This window comes from Somniosus microcephalus, chromosome 10 (assembly GCF_052327205.1).
Source record: "Somniosus microcephalus isolate GS21.2 chromosome 10, FLI_Smic_1.0, whole genome shotgun sequence".
In the NCBI taxonomy this organism is placed as follows: domain Eukaryota; kingdom Metazoa; phylum Chordata; class Chondrichthyes; order Squaliformes; family Somniosidae; genus Somniosus; species Somniosus microcephalus.
Window position 1 is genome coordinate 128,562,278 of NC_140996.1, and position 22,005 is coordinate 128,584,282.

The 22,005-nt window shown below is 45.7% G+C and overlaps 1 protein-coding gene across 1 annotated transcript in view; it reads right to left on the reverse strand.

Annotated features, from left to right (window-relative positions):
• Positions 1 to 213: 213 nt before the first annotated feature.
• Positions 214 to 22,005, reverse strand: part of tyr (tyrosinase) — a 91,225-nt gene continuing 69,433 nt past the window's right edge. Inside the window, exons 4-5 of the mRNA XM_085998802.1 lie at positions 20,838 to 21,019; positions 214 to 443 (exon numbers count right to left, since the gene is read on the reverse strand). Coding sequence (XP_085854928.1) covers positions 214 to 443; positions 20,838 to 21,019 — 412 coding nt within the window. The remainder of the gene's footprint in view (positions 444 to 20,837; positions 21,020 to 22,005) is intronic.

The window sequence follows — 22,005 nt, forward strand, 5'->3', positions numbered from 1 at the left end:
TGAGGAGGTACTGGGTTGTTCCTAGCTGTTTCAGAAAGGTCACACTATTAGACAAAGCCTGTATCCTGTACTTAAGTTTAATAGGGTTTGTGGGTGGGAGGTCAGTGTATGATAACTGAATTTTTTTCTGTGGCATCAGGTAGATTATAATAGTAATTTCAAAATGTATTAGCATTTTTATTTGTACCATTAATCCATTGTTTAATTGGAAATTCACATAGCTGTTTGGTAGGTTACACCCTGATACTTATCACGCTCACTGAGCAGAGGCTGCCTCTCCTCAAAGATGGAGACTTGTTTCTTCTTCTGGCATGCGTGTGCAATAATACAATTAAGCAGTGCTGTCACGAAGCAGCCAACCATTGCGGCACCCAGCAGCCAAGGCCAGATCTGCCTGGCTTCTTCTAGATAGAGGGCTAGAACTTCCCCAATTGAAGGTGGTACTGAAACATACAAGAGGGAAAAAAATCTGTTAAAATATATCAAAGGCAGACACAGGTAGAAAGCAGTTCTGATGTTTTCATTGTTTCCCAGTCTGCAGAATTGATACTGAATTATTATTGAACTACAAGAAATGAGTAACAAGGCACTGATGTTCAGAACACATTTATGAACTCATGTCTTTGCTCTTATGGCTTGTTATCTAACTCTTGATTGTGTTACAGCCTCACATAACTTTCCTAGTCTTGAATTATTTGGGGAAAGAATGCACATCTTGTATAGTACTGAGAATACATTTAAATCTTGAACAAATTGTCTGACACTCTAGCTTTGTAAGTTTAGTGTTCCAACATGATAAAGAGCTTTAGAAAACTTTGAAACTACAGTACAATAATCAAACATTTTACTTCTTCTACCATTAATTGCATATTACATATACTTAAGTATTGCATAAAGATTAGAGTTTGAGAAGGTTACTGAAATATTTGTTTGAATGACCTAATGTAACAACATTGACTAAGATACATCAAAATATTTATGTTGATTCAAGGGGGTGGAAATTTGGTTATGGCCCATTTTCAGGCTCATAACCAGTGACGTGCCTATAGAACACAACCCAAAGGAGGCCTGAGGCAGGCCCGAAATTGATCTATGGGCCTCGCTAACATTTTTTTGAGTGAGCTCCTGGTGCCCATCATGCCTCCGGGGAGCATGGCAATTGCGAGGACTGTGGAGTCAGGGCAGTACACCTGCTGCAACTGACTCCACAGAACATTAAAAAAAACTTACTTTTTGTGTTGGTTGCTGTTTAGGCACAGCGACCACTTAAGAACCCTGACCAGAGCTTCTGCTTCTGCTCTGCTTAATTGAAACCAATTTCTGCACGGGGGCCTAAAACAGCTGTTATGCCCCTCATTTACATATGTAAGGGGCCTAGTGAGAGCTGCAAATCCACCTTTAGCAATGTGAAAGGGATTGGGAATATATAATTCAGTTAGAGCAGAATTACTTGATGCAATAATATCATACACCTTTACACATATACTGACAAAGGTATCACCTACACCCTATGTTTACAAATTGGAGCCAATAGAAATGAACCTCCATTGATTTTATCTATTTTAATAGTACATCTCTGATTATTGGAGCTCAGCTACAACATGAAGAGAAGTTCTGTTGATGCAAACTTTCAGATAGTTTTGTGCACAAATCAGGATTAATATACAAGTCGCCTTACTGTAGCGAATTATATACTACACGCTTCCCTGGTTGCAGCATTTGTTCTGTCAAGAATTGTTACACAATTTTTATTCCTATCAGCTTCCAACTCTTTCTGGCCCCACATCCTGGTCCTCCCACAATGAGTCTGAAAATTCAATTTAATTGCTGTTATAAGCAGACCCTCACAGCTAATTTATGTACTAATCAACTGATCTGGATTGATTCAATCAAACTAAATTCTGGATCTTTATATACTTTCCAAACATGAAAATTGCCATTCTCCTTCATGGTTTGTATGTTTGTAAAGCTTTCCCCAAGCCAAAGTAATATGCTATCATTAAGATACAAAACATGGTTAATTTTAAGCTACTAGCCGATCTCCCCAAAGCCTTTCCACCGCCTACAAAGCACAAGTCTGGAGTGTGATGGAATACCCTCCACATGCCTGGATGAGTGCAGCTCCGACAACACTCAAGAAGCTCAACACCATCCAGGATAAAGTAGCCCACTTAATTGGCACCCCATCTACCACCTTAAACATTCACTCCCTCCACCACCGGCGTACCGTGGCTGCAGTGTGTCCAAGGCTTCTTTGGCAGCACCTCCTAAACCCGCGACCTCTACCACCTGGAAGGGCAAGGGCAGCAGGCACATGGGAACACCACCACCTGCAAGTTCCCCTCCAATTTGCACAATATCCTGACTTGGAAATATATTGTCGATCCTTCATCGTCGCTGGGTCAAAATCCTGGAACTCGTTACCTAACAGCACTGTGGGAGTACCTTCACCACATGGACTGCAGCGGTTCAAGAAGGTGGCTCACCACCATCTGCTCATGGGCAATTAGAGATAGGCAATAAATGCTTGCCTTGCCAGCGACCCCCACATCCCGTGAATGAATAAGAAAAATAGGATTTCATGAATTTTCTAACTGCTGCTATAGAGGTCTTTAGTTCCATTCTTTAGGATGCTGACTTTAAAATTCTAGGAGATTGGATAGAGATAACATTGAGGGAAGGATTCACAGAATGACATAGATGACCAAAGTTCTGCTATTATACTGTGCAAATGACAGCAGAGATGCCAAAAAGCAGGCAGGAATAGTCAGCAACACAATACCAATGTGTCAGCCTTGGCTCAGTGATAGCATTCTTGCCTCTGAGTCAGAAAGTTGTTGGTTCACCTCCCACCCCAGAGACTTGAGCACATAATCTAGACTGACACTTCAGTGCAGTACTGAGGGAGTGCTGCACTGTTGGAGGTATCAATTTTCAGATGAGATATTAAACTGAGGCCCTATCTGCCCTCTCAGGTGGAGGTTAAACTATTTAGCAGGGGAGTTTGCCTGGAGTTCTGGCCAACATTTATCCCTCAACCAACAGCTAAAACAAATGATCTGGTCACTTACTTTGTTGCTTTATGGAACCTTGCTGTGCGCAAATGCTGCTGCATTTTCTACATTATAACAGTGACGACACTTCAAAATTACTTCATTGTTTGTAAAGCACTTTGGGACATACTGAGGCCGCGAAAGACGCTATATAAATGCAAGTCTTTCTCCCTTATCAGACGTATGCATAATCCTCACAATAACAACAACAACTTGCATTTACATAGTGCTTTTAACATAGTAAAACATCCCAAGAAAGAGCATTGTCAAACAAAATTTGACACCGAGCCACATTAGAAGATAGTCGGACAGATGAACATAAGAACATAAGAAAAAGGAGCAGGAGTAGACCATTCGGCCCTTCGCGTCTGCTCTGCCATTCAATGAGATCATGGCTGATCTTCTGCCTCAACATTCACCGGCCCTATCGCCATATCCCTTGATGCCCTTACTAGTCAGAAATCTATCGACTTCTGATTTGAATATACCCAATGACTGAGCCTCCACAGCCCTCTGGGGTAGAGAATTTCAAAGATTCACCACCCTCTGTGTGAAGAAATTTCTTCTCATCTCAGTCCTGAATGGCCTACCCTTTATCCTGAGGCTGTAGCCTGGTTCTAGACTCCCCAGCCAAGGGAAACATTCTCCCAGCATCCACCCTATCAAGCACTGTAATCATTTTGTATGCTTCAATGAGATCCCCTCTCATTCTTCTGAATTCAAGAGAATACAGGCCTAGTTTACTCAATCTCTTCTCATACGACAGTCCTGCCATCCCAGGAATCAATCTCATGAACCTTCGTTGCACTCCCTTTATGGCAAGTATATCCTTCCTTAGGTAAGGAGACCAAAATTGTACACAGTACTCCAGGTGTGGTCTCACCAAGGCCCTATATAATTGGAGTAAGACTTCTTTACTCCTGTACTCAAATCCTCTTGTAATGAAGGCCAGCATACCATTTGCCTTGGTCAAAGAGATAGGTTTTAGCGAGCATCTTAAAGGAGAAGTGAGAGGTAGAGAGGCGGAGAGGTTTAGGGAGGGAATTACAGAGCTTAGGGCCAAGGCAGCTGAAGGCACGGCCGCCAAAGGTGGAGTGATTACAAGTTCACACTCCAAGGAGGAATAGAGCTTTTAGAATCTCAGCAGGCTGTCAGTAAAACCAGCCACTCTGCATATTTACTCCTTCCAAAGAAAATCACTTTGAGACACATTGCAGTGTCAGTCATCCCAAATTTTGATTAACCCTTACAGTGTATTGTGCAGGTGTGCTCAATGTGTTTTGCCCTTTGGCAGGATGTGACTAGTGGTGTCCCACAGGGATCTGTGTTGGGGCCTTAACTATTCACTGTATTTATTAACGATTTAGATCATGGGATATGTGGTGTATGTAACCTGTTCCACCTTAAGAGAACTACTTTAAGAGATGTACTACTTTCTCTTGGCTGCTGTATACTGTAATACCGGTGGTGACCACACCGGTATATAAGTGTTGTGTAAGGATTTGCTGGGCAGTTCAGCCCTGACCTCCGAATAGTAAAGACCTGTTAAAAGTTATTCTTGTTGTCTGTGTCCAGTGATTGATCCTAACATTAACTGGGACATACAGACTCAACAGTGGCGACGAGTCCGATCTTACCCTGCGGCAAATTTACATCCAAGGCAGCTTCGTCCTCAAAAAGGGCGTCGAGAAGAGGCATCCACCCTCATCATCCTGCTGAGCACCATCACACGGGAGGCATCGAGAACCCGGGTTAAAAAGAAAAAGAATTCTGACCACAAAGCCCTCCATCAGCGACAGGCAGTGATCATCCCTTCTACCACAGTGGTGGGTAAGCCGATCAGCGACACGAGCAGAAAGTCGGCCGCGTTGACTGTGGAGTAGGGGAGGGAAAACGGAGGAATAATGGCGGAGAGCTCGACCACGGCCGGTAGAAAGGGCCGGGCTGCAATCGAGGCCGTGAGGCGCAGCGACTGGGGCAGCTTAAGGCTCGAGAGCCGCGGAGAATTCAAATGCAGCCGGTGTAAAGGACTGGGCTGCAAGCGGGGCTGCAAGGCAAAGCAGCGTCGGGGAGTGAGAACTGCTGGGGAGGCGAGAACGGCAGCAGCAAGGCAATCGCCATTGCAGCCAGCGGGGGAAGAAGGCAAATGCGGGAATCCGCCATTGTAGTCGGCGGGGGGAAGAAGACGAGCGCGGGAAAGACCGCCAAGCGCGGGAAGCCGCCATTTTAGTAGGCGGGGGAAGAAGACAAGCGCGGGAAGCCGCCATTTTGAGAAAAAGAAAAATTAAAAAACTTGCAAGGATGCCTAAACATGGGAGCATTAATACCTTTGATAGTGATATTGAAGATTGGACCACGTATGTAGAACGCATGGAAGTTTATTGTAAAGCAAATAAGGTACCAGATGATGAGAAAGCATTAACCTTATTAAGCTCAATGGGGGCGAAGACATACGGGTTATTGAAGCACCTTCTATCACCAAATAAACCGGCGGATCAGACCTTCGCGAATATTGTTACTGTCCTGAAAAATCATTCAAAACCCCACGCCGCTGATGATAGCGGAACGATTTAAATTTTACAGAAGAACGCAGTTGAAAGACGAAAGCAACGCTGAATTTTTAATTGAACTACGTAAGCTATCGAAGTACTGTCAGTTTGGAACAGGGCTAGCAGATGCGCTGAGAGATAAATTTGTGTGTGGATTGTTAAAAGAAGGAACACAAAAGCGACTGCTTGAAGAGAATGATCTTACGCTTGATAAAGCTGTCACTATTGCAGCATCGCAAGAAGCTGCAGCGAGAGGCACTGCGGAAATGCAGCTACGGTCACCGGAACTCTGCACCAATCAAATGGTCTTGAGTACAGTAAAATGTTATCGTTGTGGAAAGACAACGCACGATCAGAACCAGTGCTGGTTCAAAAATCAGGAATGCAGAAAATGTGGCAGGCTTGGTCACATAGCTAAAGTATGCCGGTCAGGAAAGAAGACCAGCAACAAAAAGTCACCGCAGGAAAAGTACAAAAAGGTACACAAGGTGACAGACAACAGTTCGAACGAACAGAAGTCAGATTCAGACTCCAGCAGTAATGAACTGGGTAGTCTAAGAGTACACAATGTTGGTAAGGAAGCAGACCTCCAAACAATTTGGGTCACACTTCAGATAGCAGGAGTCCAAGTGAAGATGGAATTGGACACTGGATCGGCATTGACGGTCATGAATAAGAAAGATTACAAAAGGTTATTCCCACATATTCCCCTACGGGATACGGAGATTGTATTGAAAACATACACGGGGCAAAGAGTATACCCCATCGGGAAGATAGAGGTAAAGGTGGTCCACAAGGGCAAAGAAAGCCGAGGAATGGACTTATATGTGCTACCTGAGGGAGGTCCACCACTACTGGGGTGGGAGTGGATTAGGAAAATAAATATGGACTGGCATTCCTTAAAAGCACTAACGGTAGATTCCGGTACAAAAGATGTCAAACCTAAACGATTGTCCAGAATATTGGACGATGCTAAAGAGGTGTTCCAACAGGGACTGGGAACACTGAGAGGAATTATGGCAAACATCAAGGTTGAAGAACATGCAAACCCGAAATTTTTCAAAGCCAGACCGGTACCTTATGCAATACGACCTGCTGTGGAAGCTGAGCTGGAAGGGCTAGAACGTTCAGGAGTACTGTCTAAGGTAGACTGGAGTGAGTGGGCCACGCCCATTGTTCCAGTCATGAAGCGTTCATCGAGCAACAAGCCGGGGGAACCGGGGAAGGTTCGCATCTGTGGTGATTTCAAGATCACTGTTAATCCGGTGCTTCACACGGTGCAGTATCCGCTTCCACGGATTGAGGATATCTTCGCTTCGTTGTCTGGTGGGAAGCACTTCACCAAGATAGACCTGGCGCAGGCGTACTTACAGATGGAAGTTGAGGAAGAGTCACGACAGTATCTCACGATCAACACGCATAGAGGCTTGTACCGGTATAATAGACTGGTTTTTGGAGTGGCATCGGCTCCAGCAATTTGGCAGAGGGCCATGGAGCAGGTATTACAGGGAATTCCAGGTACACAATGTTACCTGGACGATATTCTGATTACAGGAGATGATGACGAGGAACACCTTGCAAACTTGGAACTGGTGCTCACCAGATTGAAAGGATATGGTCTTCGAGTTAATCGCCAGAAATGTGAATTCTTTCAGAAGCGGATCTCGTACTGTGGTCATGTCATTGACCAGGAGGGGCTTCATAAGTCTCCTGACAAGATCGAAGCTGTTGTGAAGGCTCCCGCTCTGGATAATGTATCCCAATTGAGGTCGTTTCTAGGGTTGATTAACTATTACCATAAGTTTCTGCCAAATTTATCCACGGTGCTGCACGCGCTGAACGCTCTTTTGCAGAAGGGAGTACCATGGAAGTGGAGCAAGGACTGTAAGAGGGCCTTTCGCAAAAGCAAGGCATTGATCACCTCAGAGGAAGTGTTGGCTCACTTCAACCCAACGCTGCCTATTCGTTTGGCTTGTGATGCTTCTCCATATGGTATTGGGGCAGTACTCTCACACAAGTTGCCAAATGGCCAGGAGAGGCCAGTTGCGTTCGCATCCAGATCATTGACCTCCGCTGAGCGCAACTATGCTCAGATAGATAGGGAGGCTCTCAGCCTTGTGTGGGGAGTAAAGAAGTTTAATCATTACCTGCAGGGCCAAAAGTTTACGCTTCTGACAGACCACCAGCCGTTGGTATCCATTTTTAACCCTAAGAAGGGTGTTTCGGTGATGACAGCACAGAGACTCCAGAGAAGGTCCCTTTTCCTAGGGGCACATCAATGTCAGATAGAATTCAAAGGTACAAAGCAGCATGGTAATGCTGATGGGCTGTCGCGCCTGCCACTACCTACAGAGGAGGAGGCACCGACGGTTGACCCTGTTGAGTTATTTCACTTGACCATCATCGAATGTTTACCAGTCACCAATGCAAGTATTGAAAGAGAAACCAGGAACGACCCGACACTGTCCAGGGTCTTCGAAGTGACAGTGAAAGGATGGCCAGCACATGGTGATCCACTGTTACCGGCATTCTCAGCAAGACGAGAACAGCTGTCCGTCTGTCAAGGAACATTGATGTATGGAGCAAGGGTGATTATTCCTCCTAAGTTAAGAGAGAGAGTTCTAAAGGAACTGCATGAAGGTCATCTGGGGGGAGTCAAGATGAAAAGCCTTGCTAGGGCTTATGTGTGGTGGCCGGGTATCGACCAACAGATAGAGGAGCTGACGAAAAGCTGCTCAGGGTGCCAAAAAGTGCAAAATGCACCTCCGATTGCACCGCTGCATCCATGGGAATGGCCTTCAACCCCATGGCAACGTGTACATATTGACTTTGCTGGTCCTTTCATGGACTCCATGTTTTTAATTGCGGTGGACGCACATTCTAAATGGCCAGAAGTGATTAAGATGATTACCACTACCTCGGAAAAGACGATCGCGGTGTTAAGAACGATATTTGCGAGAAATGGATTGCCAGAACAAATATGTTCAGACAACGGACCGCAGTTCGTGTCAGAAGAATTCCAGAGATTCATGAAGAAGAATGGGGTGAAACATTATACCTCTGCCCCATATCATCCGGCTACAAATGGGTTGGCCGAGAGATTTGTACAAATGTTTAAAAAAGCAATAAAGGCCATGAGCGAAGATCAGATTCCACTACAACACAAGGTGGACAAATTCCTACTGGCATATCGAAACGCCACTCATGCGGTGACAAACCAAAGTCCTGCCATGATGTTCTATAACAGGAGGTTGCGGTCCAGGTTGGACTTGTTAAAACCAAATGTGCGGAGGGAAGTTGAAAACAAACAGTTCCAGCGTATAAATAACAAGACCACTCGGAGTTTCGAAATAGGACAACCAGTGTTAGCCCGGGACTATAAAAATGAGAAATGGCAATCTGGAACAATTCGGGCCAGACAAGGACCCCTGATGTACACGGTAGATATTGGTAAAAATGTAATACGGCGTCATGCTGACCAACTGGTAGAATCGAGAACAAGGGTCGAACCCATGGTTACGGCAGAGACAACCGTGGAAGAAGTTAGTGAACCTGAAGCATCTACCTCAGAAGTGAATGTACCTGATGATGATGTCCAATCCATAAGAGACCAACTAGATGAGTCACCCCAACAACGAGAATCAGAGACCCCTGAAAGGCGTTATCCAACTTGAATAAGGAGGCCTCCTCAGAGACTGAATCTTTGAACTGTTTTGCATGAAGTTGTATATATGTTATTATGTTATGTTAAATGGGGATATAACTGTTAAGCTAAAAAGGGAGGATTGTGGTGTATGTAACCTGTTCCACCTTAAGAGAACTACTTTAAGAGATGTACTACTTTCTCTTGGCTGCTGTATACTGTAATACCGGTGGTGACCACACCGGTATATAACTATTGTGTAAGGATTTGCTGGGCAGTTCAGCCCTGACCTCCGAATAGTAAAGACCTGTTAAAAGTTATTCTTGTTGTCTGTGTCCAGTGATTGATCCTAACATTAACTGGGACATACAGACTCAACAGGATAGAGAGCCATATATTCAAGTTTCCCGATGACACAAAGATAGACAACATTTTAAGTAGTGTAGATGGAAGCTTAAAATTACAAAGAGATATTGGCCCAGAAATTTGGGTCGGAGGCTTCCCGCGGTTGCAAGCCTCCGATCTGCACTTACCTAGCGCGCCGGCCGTTGAGCTGTGGGCCAGCGTGGGATTCCGATCCTGCCCACTTCAGCTGCCGGCGCGCAGTGCTTGCGTATCCCAGGGGCGCAGTTAGTTCGATGCGTCCCCTGGAATCACGTGGGCCATGGAGAGCCAATGAGAGCAGGGAATGCTTCATTCATAAGTTTGACAGGAAGAGCTGTCAAACCTATAAATACTATAAGCCCCAAAACATCACTAAAACTTCAAATAATTTTTTTTTTAAATCACATTTTTAAAATAAACTATAAATTACATGAAATAACTATTTTAAACAATATAAATTTTTGAAAAAATTAATTACATTTTCTAACGGGGCTAAAAATAAACTTACCTTTCTTTAAAGTATTTAAAAATAATAAACCTGTGGAAAAAATGTTTTAATTTTAATTAATTCACCACTTACCTTGTTAAAAGCAGACCTTGCACCTGCTTTTTAAAACTGTAACTGCTGGAGACTTACCCTCCCGGAGAAAGCTGGAAAAAAAACGTAAGTTCAATGCGCACGCGCTGCCTCTCTGGCGCACACGTCCGACTTCTGAACCCCTTCTTTCAGGGGAACGGAAGCGTCGGCGGGAAACTCGAGCGGCAGAGCGGGGCTATAAAAGCCCCAGAGACCAGGTAAGGCCTCACAGCGTCGGCGGGAAACTCGAGCGGCAGAGCGGGGCTATAAAAGCCGCAGAGACCAGGTAAGGCCTCATAGCGTCGGCGGGAAACTCGAGCGGCAGAGCGGGGCTATAAAAGGCCCCAGAGATCAGGTAAGGCCTCACAGCGTCGCCAGGAATCGCGGGCGGCAGAGCAGGGCTATAAAAGGCTCCAGAGACCAGGTAAGGCTCTCCAATCTCCAGTCTGGGAACTCGGAGGGAAGGAGAGAGGTAAAAAGTAATCCAAGTTTGACGTCACCAGAAAACGGGTAAGTGATTGGTTGGTAAGTATTTCTCTCTTTTTAAGCTTAAATCTCTTCGGTTTATAGTTTCTAAGGTGCAATATTCACCATCTAGAATCAGGGCAGAGGGTATTTAAGAATAATATTAATAAATTAAATTAATTACATAGAATGGGAGATCAGGTGATGTGTTGCTGCTGCAATATGTGGGAGCTAGTGGACACCATTGATGCTCACGGTGATCACATTTGCAGTAAGTGTTGGCTGCTCGAGGAATTCCGGCTCCGTGTTGAAGAGCTGGAGTCTGAGCTTCAAACACTGAGACACATCAGGGAGGGGGAGAGTTACCTGGACTCTGTGTATCACGTGGTATTCACACCAATTAGATTAATTAATTCAGATGTAGTCCGTGGCCAGGGTCAGGATGGTGTGACTAGAAGTGAGGCAGGTACGGGGATCCAGGAGGTAGTGTTGGAGGAGCCGCAGCCCTTGCATTTGTCCAACAGGTTCGAGGCTCTTACTCCCTGTGAGGATGGGAACAGGGACTGCGGGGAGGATGAGCAACCTGGCCGCAGCACCGTGGAGTGGGGGGCCATTCAAGTGGGGGGAGTTAAAAGAAATGTTGTCGTGGTAGGGGATAGTATCGTTAGGGGGATAGATAGAGTTCTTTGCAGCCGAGAGCGAGAGTCCCGAAGGCTGTGTTGCCTGCCCGGTGCCAGGGTTAAGGACATCTCCTCTGGACTGGAGAGAAACTTGGAGTGGGAGGGGGAGGATCCAGTTGTCGTGGTCCATGTTGGTACCAATGACATAGATAGGACAAGGAAGGAGGTTCTGCTGAGGGAGTTTGAGCAGCTAGGGGCCAAATTAAAAAGCAGAACCACAAGGGTAATAATCTCTGGATTATTACCTGAGCCACGAGCGAATTTGGCTAGGACAAATAAAATTAGAGAGTTAAATACGTGGCTCAAAGACTGGTGTGGGAGAAATGGGTTTTGCTTCCTGGGACACTGGCACCAGTGCTGGGGCAGGAGGGAGCTGTTCCGTTGGGACGGGCTTCACTTGGCCAGTGCTGGGACTAGAGTCCTGGCAGATCATATAACTAGGGCTGTAGAGAGGGCTTTAAACTAACTAGTGGGGGGGAGGTTCCTGGAGAGCAAATAATAAAAATGACAACAGAAAAGGTCATAGACTTAGGTAGCAGTGGGGAAATTAAAAACTAGAGCGTGTCAGGAAGGGGCAGAAGGTATGGAGTAAAAAGTAAAGTAATAAAAAGGGCAAAAGCAGGAACTAAGTGTCACAAAACATCTTTGAAAGTTCTCTATCTGAATGCACGTAGCATTCGTAACAAAATAGACGAGTTAATGGCACAAATAACTACATATGGGTATGATCTTGTGGCCATTACAGAAACATGGCTGCAGGGTGGCAATGCCTGGGAATTAAACATACCAGGTTATTAAACGATCAGGAAGGACAGGCAGGAAGGAAGGGGAGGTGGGGTGGCTATGTTAATAAAGGAAGGAATCACTGTAATACAGAGAAATGATATTGGGTCAAAAGATCAGGATAATGAAACAGTTTGGGTGGAGGTAAGGAATAATAAGGGGAAAAAAACACTAGTGGGCGTAGTCTATAGGCCTCCGAACAGTGGCAACTCTGTTGGACGGAGTATCAATCAGGAAATAGTTGAGGCTTGTAATAAGGGAGCATCTATAATTATGGGAGATTTTAACTATCATATTAATTGGACAAATCAAATTGGGCAGGGCTGCCTTGAAGATGAGTTCATTGAGTGTATTAGGGATGGGTTTCTTGAGCAGTATGTAACTGAACCGACCAGGGGGCAAGCAACCTTAGATCTGGTCCTGTGTAACGAGACAGGATTAATTATAAATGTCCTAGTAAAGGATCCCCTTGGAATGAGTGACCATAACATGGTTGAATTCCATATTCAATTAGAGGGTGAGAAGGTTGGATCTCAAACAAGCGTGCTAAGCTTGAATAAAGGAGACTATGAAGGTATGAGCGGAATTGAGTAGAGTGGATTGGGAAAATAGATTAAAGGGTAAGACGATACATGATCAGTGGTGTACATTTAAGGAGTTATTTTACAACTTCCAAAAAATATATATTCCACTGAGAAGAAAAGGGTGTAAAAGAAAAAACAGCCATCCGTGGCTAAGTAAAGAAATTAAGGATAGTATTCGACTAAAAACAAGGGCATATAAGGTAGCCAAATCTAGTGGGAGGATAGAGGATTGGGAAATCTTTAAAAGACAGCAAAAAATAACAAAAAGATTGATTAAGAAAGGGAAGATAGATTATGAAAGTAAGTTAGCAAAAAATATAAAAACAGATTGGAAGAGTTTTCATAGTTATATAAAAAGAAAAAGGGTGGCTAAAGTAAATGTTGGTCCCTTAGAGGATGAGACCGGGAAATTAATGGTGGGAAATATGGAGATGGCAAAAACACTGAATGAATATTTTATATCAGTCTTTACAGTAGAAGACACTAAGAATATCCCAACACTGGACAAACAGGGGGCTAAAGGGGGGGAGGAGCTAAACACGATCAAAATCGCTAAGGAAGTGGTGCTCGGTAAAATAATGGGACTCAAGGCGGATAAATCACCTGGACCTGATGGCTTACATCCTAGGGTCTTGAAGGAAGTGGCGGTAGGGATTGTGGATGCATTGGTAATAATTTTCCAAAACTCCCTGGACTCGGCAATGGTCCCGGCAGACTGGAAAACTGCTAATGTAACACCCTTATTTAAAAAGGGCAGTAGACAGAAGGCTGGAAACTATAGGTCGGTTAGCCTAACATCTGTGGTAGGTAAAATTTTGGAGTCCATTATTAAGGAGACAGTAACAGGACATTTGGATAAGCATAATTTAATAGGACAAAGTCAGCATGGTTTTATGAAGGGGAAGTCATGTTTGACAAATTTGCTGGAGTTCTTTGAGGAAGTAACATATAGGGTGGATAAAGGGGAACCAGTGGACGTAGTGTATTTAGACTTCCAAAAGGCATTTGAAAAGGTGCCACACAAAAGATTATTGCTTAAGATAAAAAATCACGGGATTGGGGGCAATATTCTGGCATGGATAGAGGATTGGCTATCTAACAGAAGGCAGAGAGTTGGGATAAATGGTTCATTCTCAGACTGGCAATCAGTAACTAGTGGTGTTCCGCAGGGGTCAGTGCTGGGTCCCCAACTCTTTACAATCTATATTAACGATTTGGAGGAGGGGACCGAGTGTAACATATCAAAGTTTGCAGATGATACTAAGATGGGAGAGAAAGTAGTGAGTGAGGAGGACATAAAAAACCTGCAAGGGGATATCGACAGGCTAAGTAAGTGGGCAGAGATTTGGCAGATGGAATACAATACTGGAAAGTGTGAGGTTATGCACTTTGGCAGGAAAAATCGTAGAGCAAGTTATTATCTTAATGGCAAGAAACTGGAAAGTACTGAAGTACAAAGGGATCTGGGGGTCCTGGTGCACGAAACTCAAAAAGTTAGTATGCAGGTGCAGCAAGTGATTAAGAAGGCCAATGGAATGTTGGCTTTCATTGCTAGGGGGATAGAATATAAAAATAGGGAGGTATTGCTTCAGTTGTACAAGGTATTGGTGAGACCGCACCTGGAATACTGCATACAGTTTTGGTGTCCATACTTAAGAAAGGACATACTTGCTCTCGAGTCAGTACAAAGAAGGTTCACTCGGTTAATCCCGGGGATGAGGGGATGGACATATGAGGAGAGGTTGAGTAGATTGGGACTCTACTCATTGGAGTTCAGAAGAATGAGAGGCGATCTTATTGAAACATATAAGATTGTGAAGGGGTTGGATCGGGTGGATGTGGGGAGGATGTTCCCGATGATGGGTGAAACTAGAACTAGGGGGCATAGTCTTAGAATAAGGGGCTGCTCTTTCAAAACTGAGATGAGGAGGAACTACTTCACTCAGAGGGTGGTAGGTCCATGGAATATGCTGCCCCAAAAAGCTATAGAAGCTACATCATTACATACATTTAAAACAGAAATAGACAGTTTCCTAGAAGTAAAGGGAATTAAGGGTTACGGGGAGCGGGCAGGAATTTGGACATGAGTCTAGGTCCGGATCGGTCATGGCCCTGTGGGTAGCGGAGCGGGCCCAGGGGCCGTGTAGCCTGATCCTGCTCCTATTTCGTGTGTCTAATTCTGTTAGATTCAGGAGATGGTTCTGTGATAGTGGATTGGCGGTTAGGATCAGATCAGCCATGATCTTATTGAATGGCGGAGCAGGCTCGAGGGGCCAATTGGCCTACTCCTGCTCCTATTTCTTATGTTCTTATGTTCCCGTGCATGCGCAGTGCATGCATGAAACCGGCACTTTCGTTGGGCCTACCTGTGAGTACCCCGTGCGTACTCACACGTTGGGACCCGAATTTCTGGGCCATTAATAGATTAAATGAACGGGCAAAACTGTGGCAAATGGATTTCAATATAGGCAAGTATGAGATCATCTACTTTGAACCTAAAAAGAATAGATCAGAATATATTATAAATGGTGAAAAGCTAGAAACTTAGGGGTCCAGGTACATAGATCATTAAAATGTCATGGACAGGTACAGAAAATATTCAAAAAGTCTAATGGAATGCTGGCCTTTATATCTAGAGGACTAGAATACTAGGGGGTAAAGGTTATGCTACAGTTATACAAAGATCTAATTAGACCACACCTGGAGTTCTGTGTTCAGTTCTGGGCACCACACCTTAGCAAGGATATATTGGCTGTGGAGGGAGTGCAGTGAAGATTTACCAGAATGATACTTGGACTCCAAGGTTTAAATTACGAGGAGAGATTCCCTGGAATTTAGAAGGCTAAGGGGTGATTTGATTGAAGTTTTCATGATATTCAGGGGAACTGATAGGGTAGCTAAAGAGCGACTATTTCTACTGCTTGAAGATTCAAGGACTAGGGGAGATAGCCTAAAAATTAGAGCCAGACCTTTCAGGAGTGAAGTTCGGAAACACTTTTACACACAAAGGATGGGAGAAGTTTGGAATTCTCTTCCGCAAATGGCAATTGATGCTAGATCAATTGTTGATTTTAAATCTGAGATTGATAGAATTTTGTTAACCACAGGTTTTAAGGGATATGGGGTAAAGGCAGGTGGATGGAGTTAGGGTACAAATCAACCATGATCTCATTGAATGGCGGAACAGGTTCCAGGGACTGATGGCCTCCTCCTCTTTATGTTCCTAAATAAAACCCTGTTACTTCTCCTTAGTGACAGTTTACAGTGTGTGTCTTCTACTTCTGAACTTTGTGCCCCTTCTAAGTGTTTTCCCAATAGAAGGAGGAAGTGAGGGGGCTTTCTGCTGGGTATCAATGTCTGCCTGTCAGGATGGTGATGGTTCAATACCTCCTTGTACTGGGCCAGTAGATGACTACAACTACAGGTGTCATGGATATTGTTGCAATGACTCCCTAGGCCAATATGCAATATAACACATCTGTAGTCATTTGAGATGGGTAGCTTGCTGAAAAGGAAATGGTTTCATCCTGAGAGACAACACCATCATCCAAGCAGCTCCTACCTGCACATCAATTTGACTTAGTGGTAGCCCAGATTCTAAGTTAGAAAATCTGGAGTTGAGGCCTCACGTCAGGACCTGAGCACATAATCTAGCCTATCACTTCACTGCAGCACTGAGGGAGTACGGCATTGTCAGGGATGTCATCTTTTGCATGAGACATTAAATTGAGGTTCCATCTGTTCCCTCAGGTGGTCATAACGCATCCTATTCAAAGAAGAGCTGGGGAATTCTCCTGATGCCCTGGCTAATATTTATTCCTCAACTAACAACACCAAAAAAACAGATTAACTGGTCATTCATCTCATTGCTGTTTGTGGGATTTTACCATGTGCAATATTGGCAGATGCATTTGCCTACAAAACAACAATGACTACATTTCAAAAGTAATTAATTGGTTATAAAACACTTTGAGACACCCTGATGATATGAATGGCACTGAATAAATACATTGGGCTAAAAATTGGATTGCACCCAAAAACGGGCGCGGGGATCGTGATGTGCAATCGCCCTACGCCCGTTGAAAGGAATGCAGGCAGCACGTGACCGTTGTGCTGCCTGCTAATTATAATGATTGTAGTGTTCATTCCAGCACTGAACACACTGCTGAGTGACTGAATGCTCAGCAGGGGGCCCAAGTTTGTGCAAGGCTAGCGCCAATTAAAGCTAGCCTCCACTTCTTAAAGGCAGTCTGCACTTGTTAAAGGGGAGATGCATTCTGCCTGCAGCAACTCATGCAAATGGCTGGGGGAAACAATGCAAATGTCTCAACAGGGGAGACAGCATGCACCAAGGTTCTTTGATGCAGCCCTGGAGGCCTTGGTGCAGGAGGTGGAAAGGAGGAGAAAGGTTCTATTTTCACAGGGGGCCAGGAGGCCCTCCAGGCAAACTAGAAAGCGCCAATGGGAGCAGATAGGCATAGCTGTCAATGCCAACAGTCTCGCCCCAAGGACCTGGCTGCAGTGCATGAAGAAGTTTAATGACATCACATGAGTGGCCAAGTTCAGGGAATTAATCTTCAAATGCCATATCCCGCCATCTGCACCACTAGCCTCACACACTGCTCAATGCATCACATCCCCATCACTCACCTACCAACAATCTTTATCAAACACGACTCATACCTCACATTCATAGCTTCACCTCACTCTCACACACTTACCACTGCTGCAACACTATCACCCACATCTCACAACTTGAACACACTATCAGCTATTTAACCATGACAGGCACATCACCCAAACACATTGCACCATACTCACTGACACACTTCCCTTTCTCTTGGAGAACAATGTAGCTCAAAGTGGAGCCAACAGGGGCTACCCGAAGAGACACAGGCGCGCCTGCATAATTTCACTCCCCTGAAGGAGCCGGTGCTGGCCATTCTTGGGAGGGCAATCACTGAGCCCCTGGCCAGCAGTGAGGCTGAAGAAATGCAAGATGACAGTATCCTCATATCTAATCTTACATCCCACTTCCCTCTCATCCCACCATCTCTTCTGACTTACAAGCTGCTGATGGTGTAAGCATGCACCTCTTACTTCCCCCCTCCCATCACCACAACCCTACCCTTGTGCCTTTCTCCTTTCAGATAGCCAAGAACTGCCACCTGGCCAGGCACTGGCGGAGGAGCAGGAAGACAGTGATCATGAAGACACGGAGTCACTCGATTTCACATTCGCAGCCACCAGCTCAGATACTGACACTCTGCGTACTTTAGAGGGTAAGTTAGAGGCAGGATCTGCATGTAGTGAAACACCGGGCACGAGTGGCCTGCAGGGAGAAAGGGTAGCGCAGGTGCCAGCTCGCCAGAGGGTGAGGTCGCACATGCATTTTGCTGCAGAGGACTCAGTTGAAGACTTCGATGGGGCAGCCTGGAGAAGGCTGATGGGTATGCACACTGAAATGCTTGGTGCAATGACAGGCCTGCCAGAAAGCCTGAGTGCAATGTCAAGGAGCATCAAGGTGTCTGGCACCAACTTTGCACAGGGCTTTGTGCAGAGCTAGGAGCCCATGATTTCCAGCATCAAATTGATGGCCACCTCCATTACCACACTTGTGGACCCGACCATGATGCAAGGTCTGATGGCCGATGTTGCAGCACAGGCAGAAGCGACCCAACATCTGAGAACTGCAGTGGAAGTTCAGACTTCTGTAATGCAAGCTCAGAGTGCTCTCCTGCAGGTTCAGCTTGCTGCCATGCAAGTTCAGACTGCTGCCATCGCGGCTGTGTTTACCAGTATGGAAAGGGGCTTGCAGGGTGTCACAGCAGTCCAACAAACTGTCCACCAACAGGTTACTAGGATTGCTGAGGCGCTGCCTGGGGGAGCAGATGTGGCTCCGTAGAGCACAAACTGCTGTCCTCTCTCAGGATGACAGCATTCGTGCTCCCACCACTGCCACTCTGCCATTGCCCTTGCTGTTGCCTGTCAGCCAGCCAGGCCAGACTGCTGCTGCCCGTACGGGCTGGTGCAGTCTACAGCCGGGCCTTCTAGGCCCACAGCTGCTCAAGGTCATCCTGCAAGGCCATTTGCAGTCTCCCCCACTGAAAGTCAGCAGCCTTCCACCAGCCATGGTGCAGCCACTGGGATAGCACTGCATAGGAGCACTAGGACAGACAAATGGAAGATAGGCACTAAGGGAAAGCACAAGGGTGATTAGTTGACTTTTTAATGTAATATTTGATGGATTGATGTATGAAGTTCATTTGGAATGTTTGTTTTGTGGTGGCTTTCATTTCAGCATTGTGGCCAAGAGGATGCTGTGATGGTCTGTATCAGAGGGATGGTAAGGTATGGGACTATTGGTGAATGTGGAATTGGGGTTGCGTTCACTGGAACCGCAGTCGAATGAGTTGATCATGGACAACTCGGGCAGAAAAGGGCTGTCTGGGTTGCCTCCACCCTTCTGCTTCCTCCTCCTCTTTCGCTTCCTCTGCCTGCTCTTCCTCCTCCTCCTCTTCCTCCTGCTCCTCCTCAGCTGGTTGGTGTATGCCTGGTAGCAAGGGCTGTGCCCTTATGATGGCGAGGTTGTGGAGCATGCAGCAGACCATGGCGAATCTTGAGACCCGCTCTGGTGAGTACTGCAGGGAGGCAGTCGAACTGTTGCTTCAGCATCCAATGATCTGCTCTATCAGATTCCAAGTGGCAGCATGGCTCTCATTGTATTTCTGCTGGCCACGTGGTTGAGTTGTGGAGCGGAGTCATGAGTCAGGTGCTCAAGGGATAGCCATTGTCGCCCAGCAGCCAGCCTCTGGTTTGACATGGTGGCTCGAAGACTGAGGGAACAGTACGCTGGTGCAGAATAAAAGCATCATGACTGCTGCCAGGATACCGGGCATTCACTATCATGATATGCTGAGCATGACCGCACACCAACTTCACATTCAGCAAGTGGAAACCTTTGCGGTCGCGGTACATCTCAGCATCGATGAGGTGCCCGCAAAGCCACTTGCATGCAGTCGATGGCATCCTGCACCATCGGGAAACCTGTTATCCTGGCAGTGCCACATGCACGCTCTGCCTGCTTCTCTCTGTTCATAGCGAAGACAATGAAGTCCCCTCTCCTGGCATAAAGAGTGTCTGTTACCTCTCTTATGCAGCAGTGGACGGCAAACTGGGAGATGTTACAGATGTCGCCTGCTCCAGCCTGGAAAGATCCCGACACAAAGAAATTCAGACCCACTGGCCGCACTGTCCTTGACCTGGTGTGAGGCTGCAGGTCTGGTTGCAAGAGGTGGCAGAGTTCTGTGGGCACCTCCTTCATAAAGCGCAGATGCCTCAGACACTGCTCCTGGCTCAGATTGAGGTAAGCGAATTGCCTAGTTGGGTGAGGCCTCCTGCTGAGAGCACTTCTCCCCCCTCCTCCTCCTCCCTCTGCGAGCAGCTTGTCCTCTTCTTTGCTGTCTCTGCCCCATCTCCTTGTATTGCTGCAGACCAAGCGGAATGACAACTAGAGCACCCATGACTGGGAACAGGTGGTCTGAGCAGAACCTTTGAAGTCAGAAGCAAGGCCTTCTCCACTTGCAGCACCATTCCCTGTCACCTCACCAAATTCAAACTACTCTAGAAAGCTCCAAACACTTCCATAAACTTACACAGAGCCAGTAGAAATTAATCAGTAATTAACCTTAGAGTGGTTGCTGATCCCTTTAAATATCACGGGTGGGAGGTCCTTGCTGCTGCTGAACGCAGTTCAGCTGTGCAGATTAACACAGGGCATTAGCCCCAGCTTTGTATATGAAAAAGGCAGCGCTGGAGTCAAATCAGTGTTGCACGCTGATTGATGTCATGATCTGCACACTCTACATACTTCCAGCGCATGATCCTAACGCCTGCCCTACCGCCCTCACCAAGATGGCATCCAGCATGGCCAGCACCAGAAGTGTGCAAACACGGCGCAGAATCAAATCAGACGCTATGACTTTTTCACCCCATATCCTTTTTTTCCATGGTAGTACTGGACCACAGAATCAATTCTATAGTTTAAACATACATATTTTACTTCACAGAAAATAATTTTTGTATTATACTGAAAACTATTTAAGGAAATGCACCTTACCTGATTCAACCAAATAATCATATTCATACCCAAGCTCTCTTGTTGAAACAAAGAATTCAATATTTCTGTAGAGTGGAATGAAAGGCACCATGTAATTGTCACGGCTGTGGCCTATTGGGGTATTCATTGCTGGAAAGATCGTCTGAAGAGGCATGTGTCTCCGTAACCATTGTTCATATATGCTGCAGTTGGCAGAACAAAATATAAACCATATTAGGAATTCTGATACCTAAGACTCATTTAGATCACAATCAGATTCAACTTTTAGTACTTTATAAGTATCACCTTTGGCTTAGTGGTAGCATTACTACCACTACTACTTTCGAATGTCACTGGTAGGACCGAAGCCATTGTTTACAGTCCCTGCCACGAACTCCATTCCCTAGACACTGACTCCATCCCTCTCCTTAGCATCTGTCTGAGGCTGAACCACACTGTTCGCAACGTTGGTGTCATATTTGACCCTGAAATGAGCTTCCGACCACATATCCACGCCATAACTGAGACTGCCTTTTTCCACCTCTGTAACATCGCCCGTCTCTGCCCCAGCCTCAGCTCATCTGCTGCAGAAACCCTCATCCATGCCTTTGTTACCTCTAGACTTGACTATTCCAACGCACTCCTGGCTGGCCTCCTGCATTCCACCCTACGTAAACTTGAGGACATCCAAAACTCGGCTGTCCATGTCCTAACTTGCACCAAGTCCCATTCACCCATCACCCCTGTGCTCGCTGAGCTACATTGGCTCCCGGTTAAGCAATGCCTCGATTTTGAAATTCCCAACCTTGTTTTCAAATCCCTCCATGGCCTCGCCCCTCCCTATCTCTGTAACCTCCTCCAGCCCTATAATCCACCACCCGAGATATCTGCGCTCCTCTAATTCTGCCCTCTTGAGCATCCCTGATTTTAATTGCTCACCCATTGGTGGCAGTGCCTTCAGCTGCTTAGGCACTAAGCTGTGGCACTCCCTCCCTAAACCTCTCTGCCTCTCTACCTCTCTTTCCTCCTTTAAGACGCTCCTTAAAGCCTATCTCTTTGACCAAGCTTTTGGTCATCTGTCCTAATTTCTCTTTGTGTGGCTCAGTGTCAAATGTTTTGTCTTATAACACTCCTGTGAACCGCCTTGGGACATTTTACTACATTAAAGGCGCTATATAAATACAAGTTG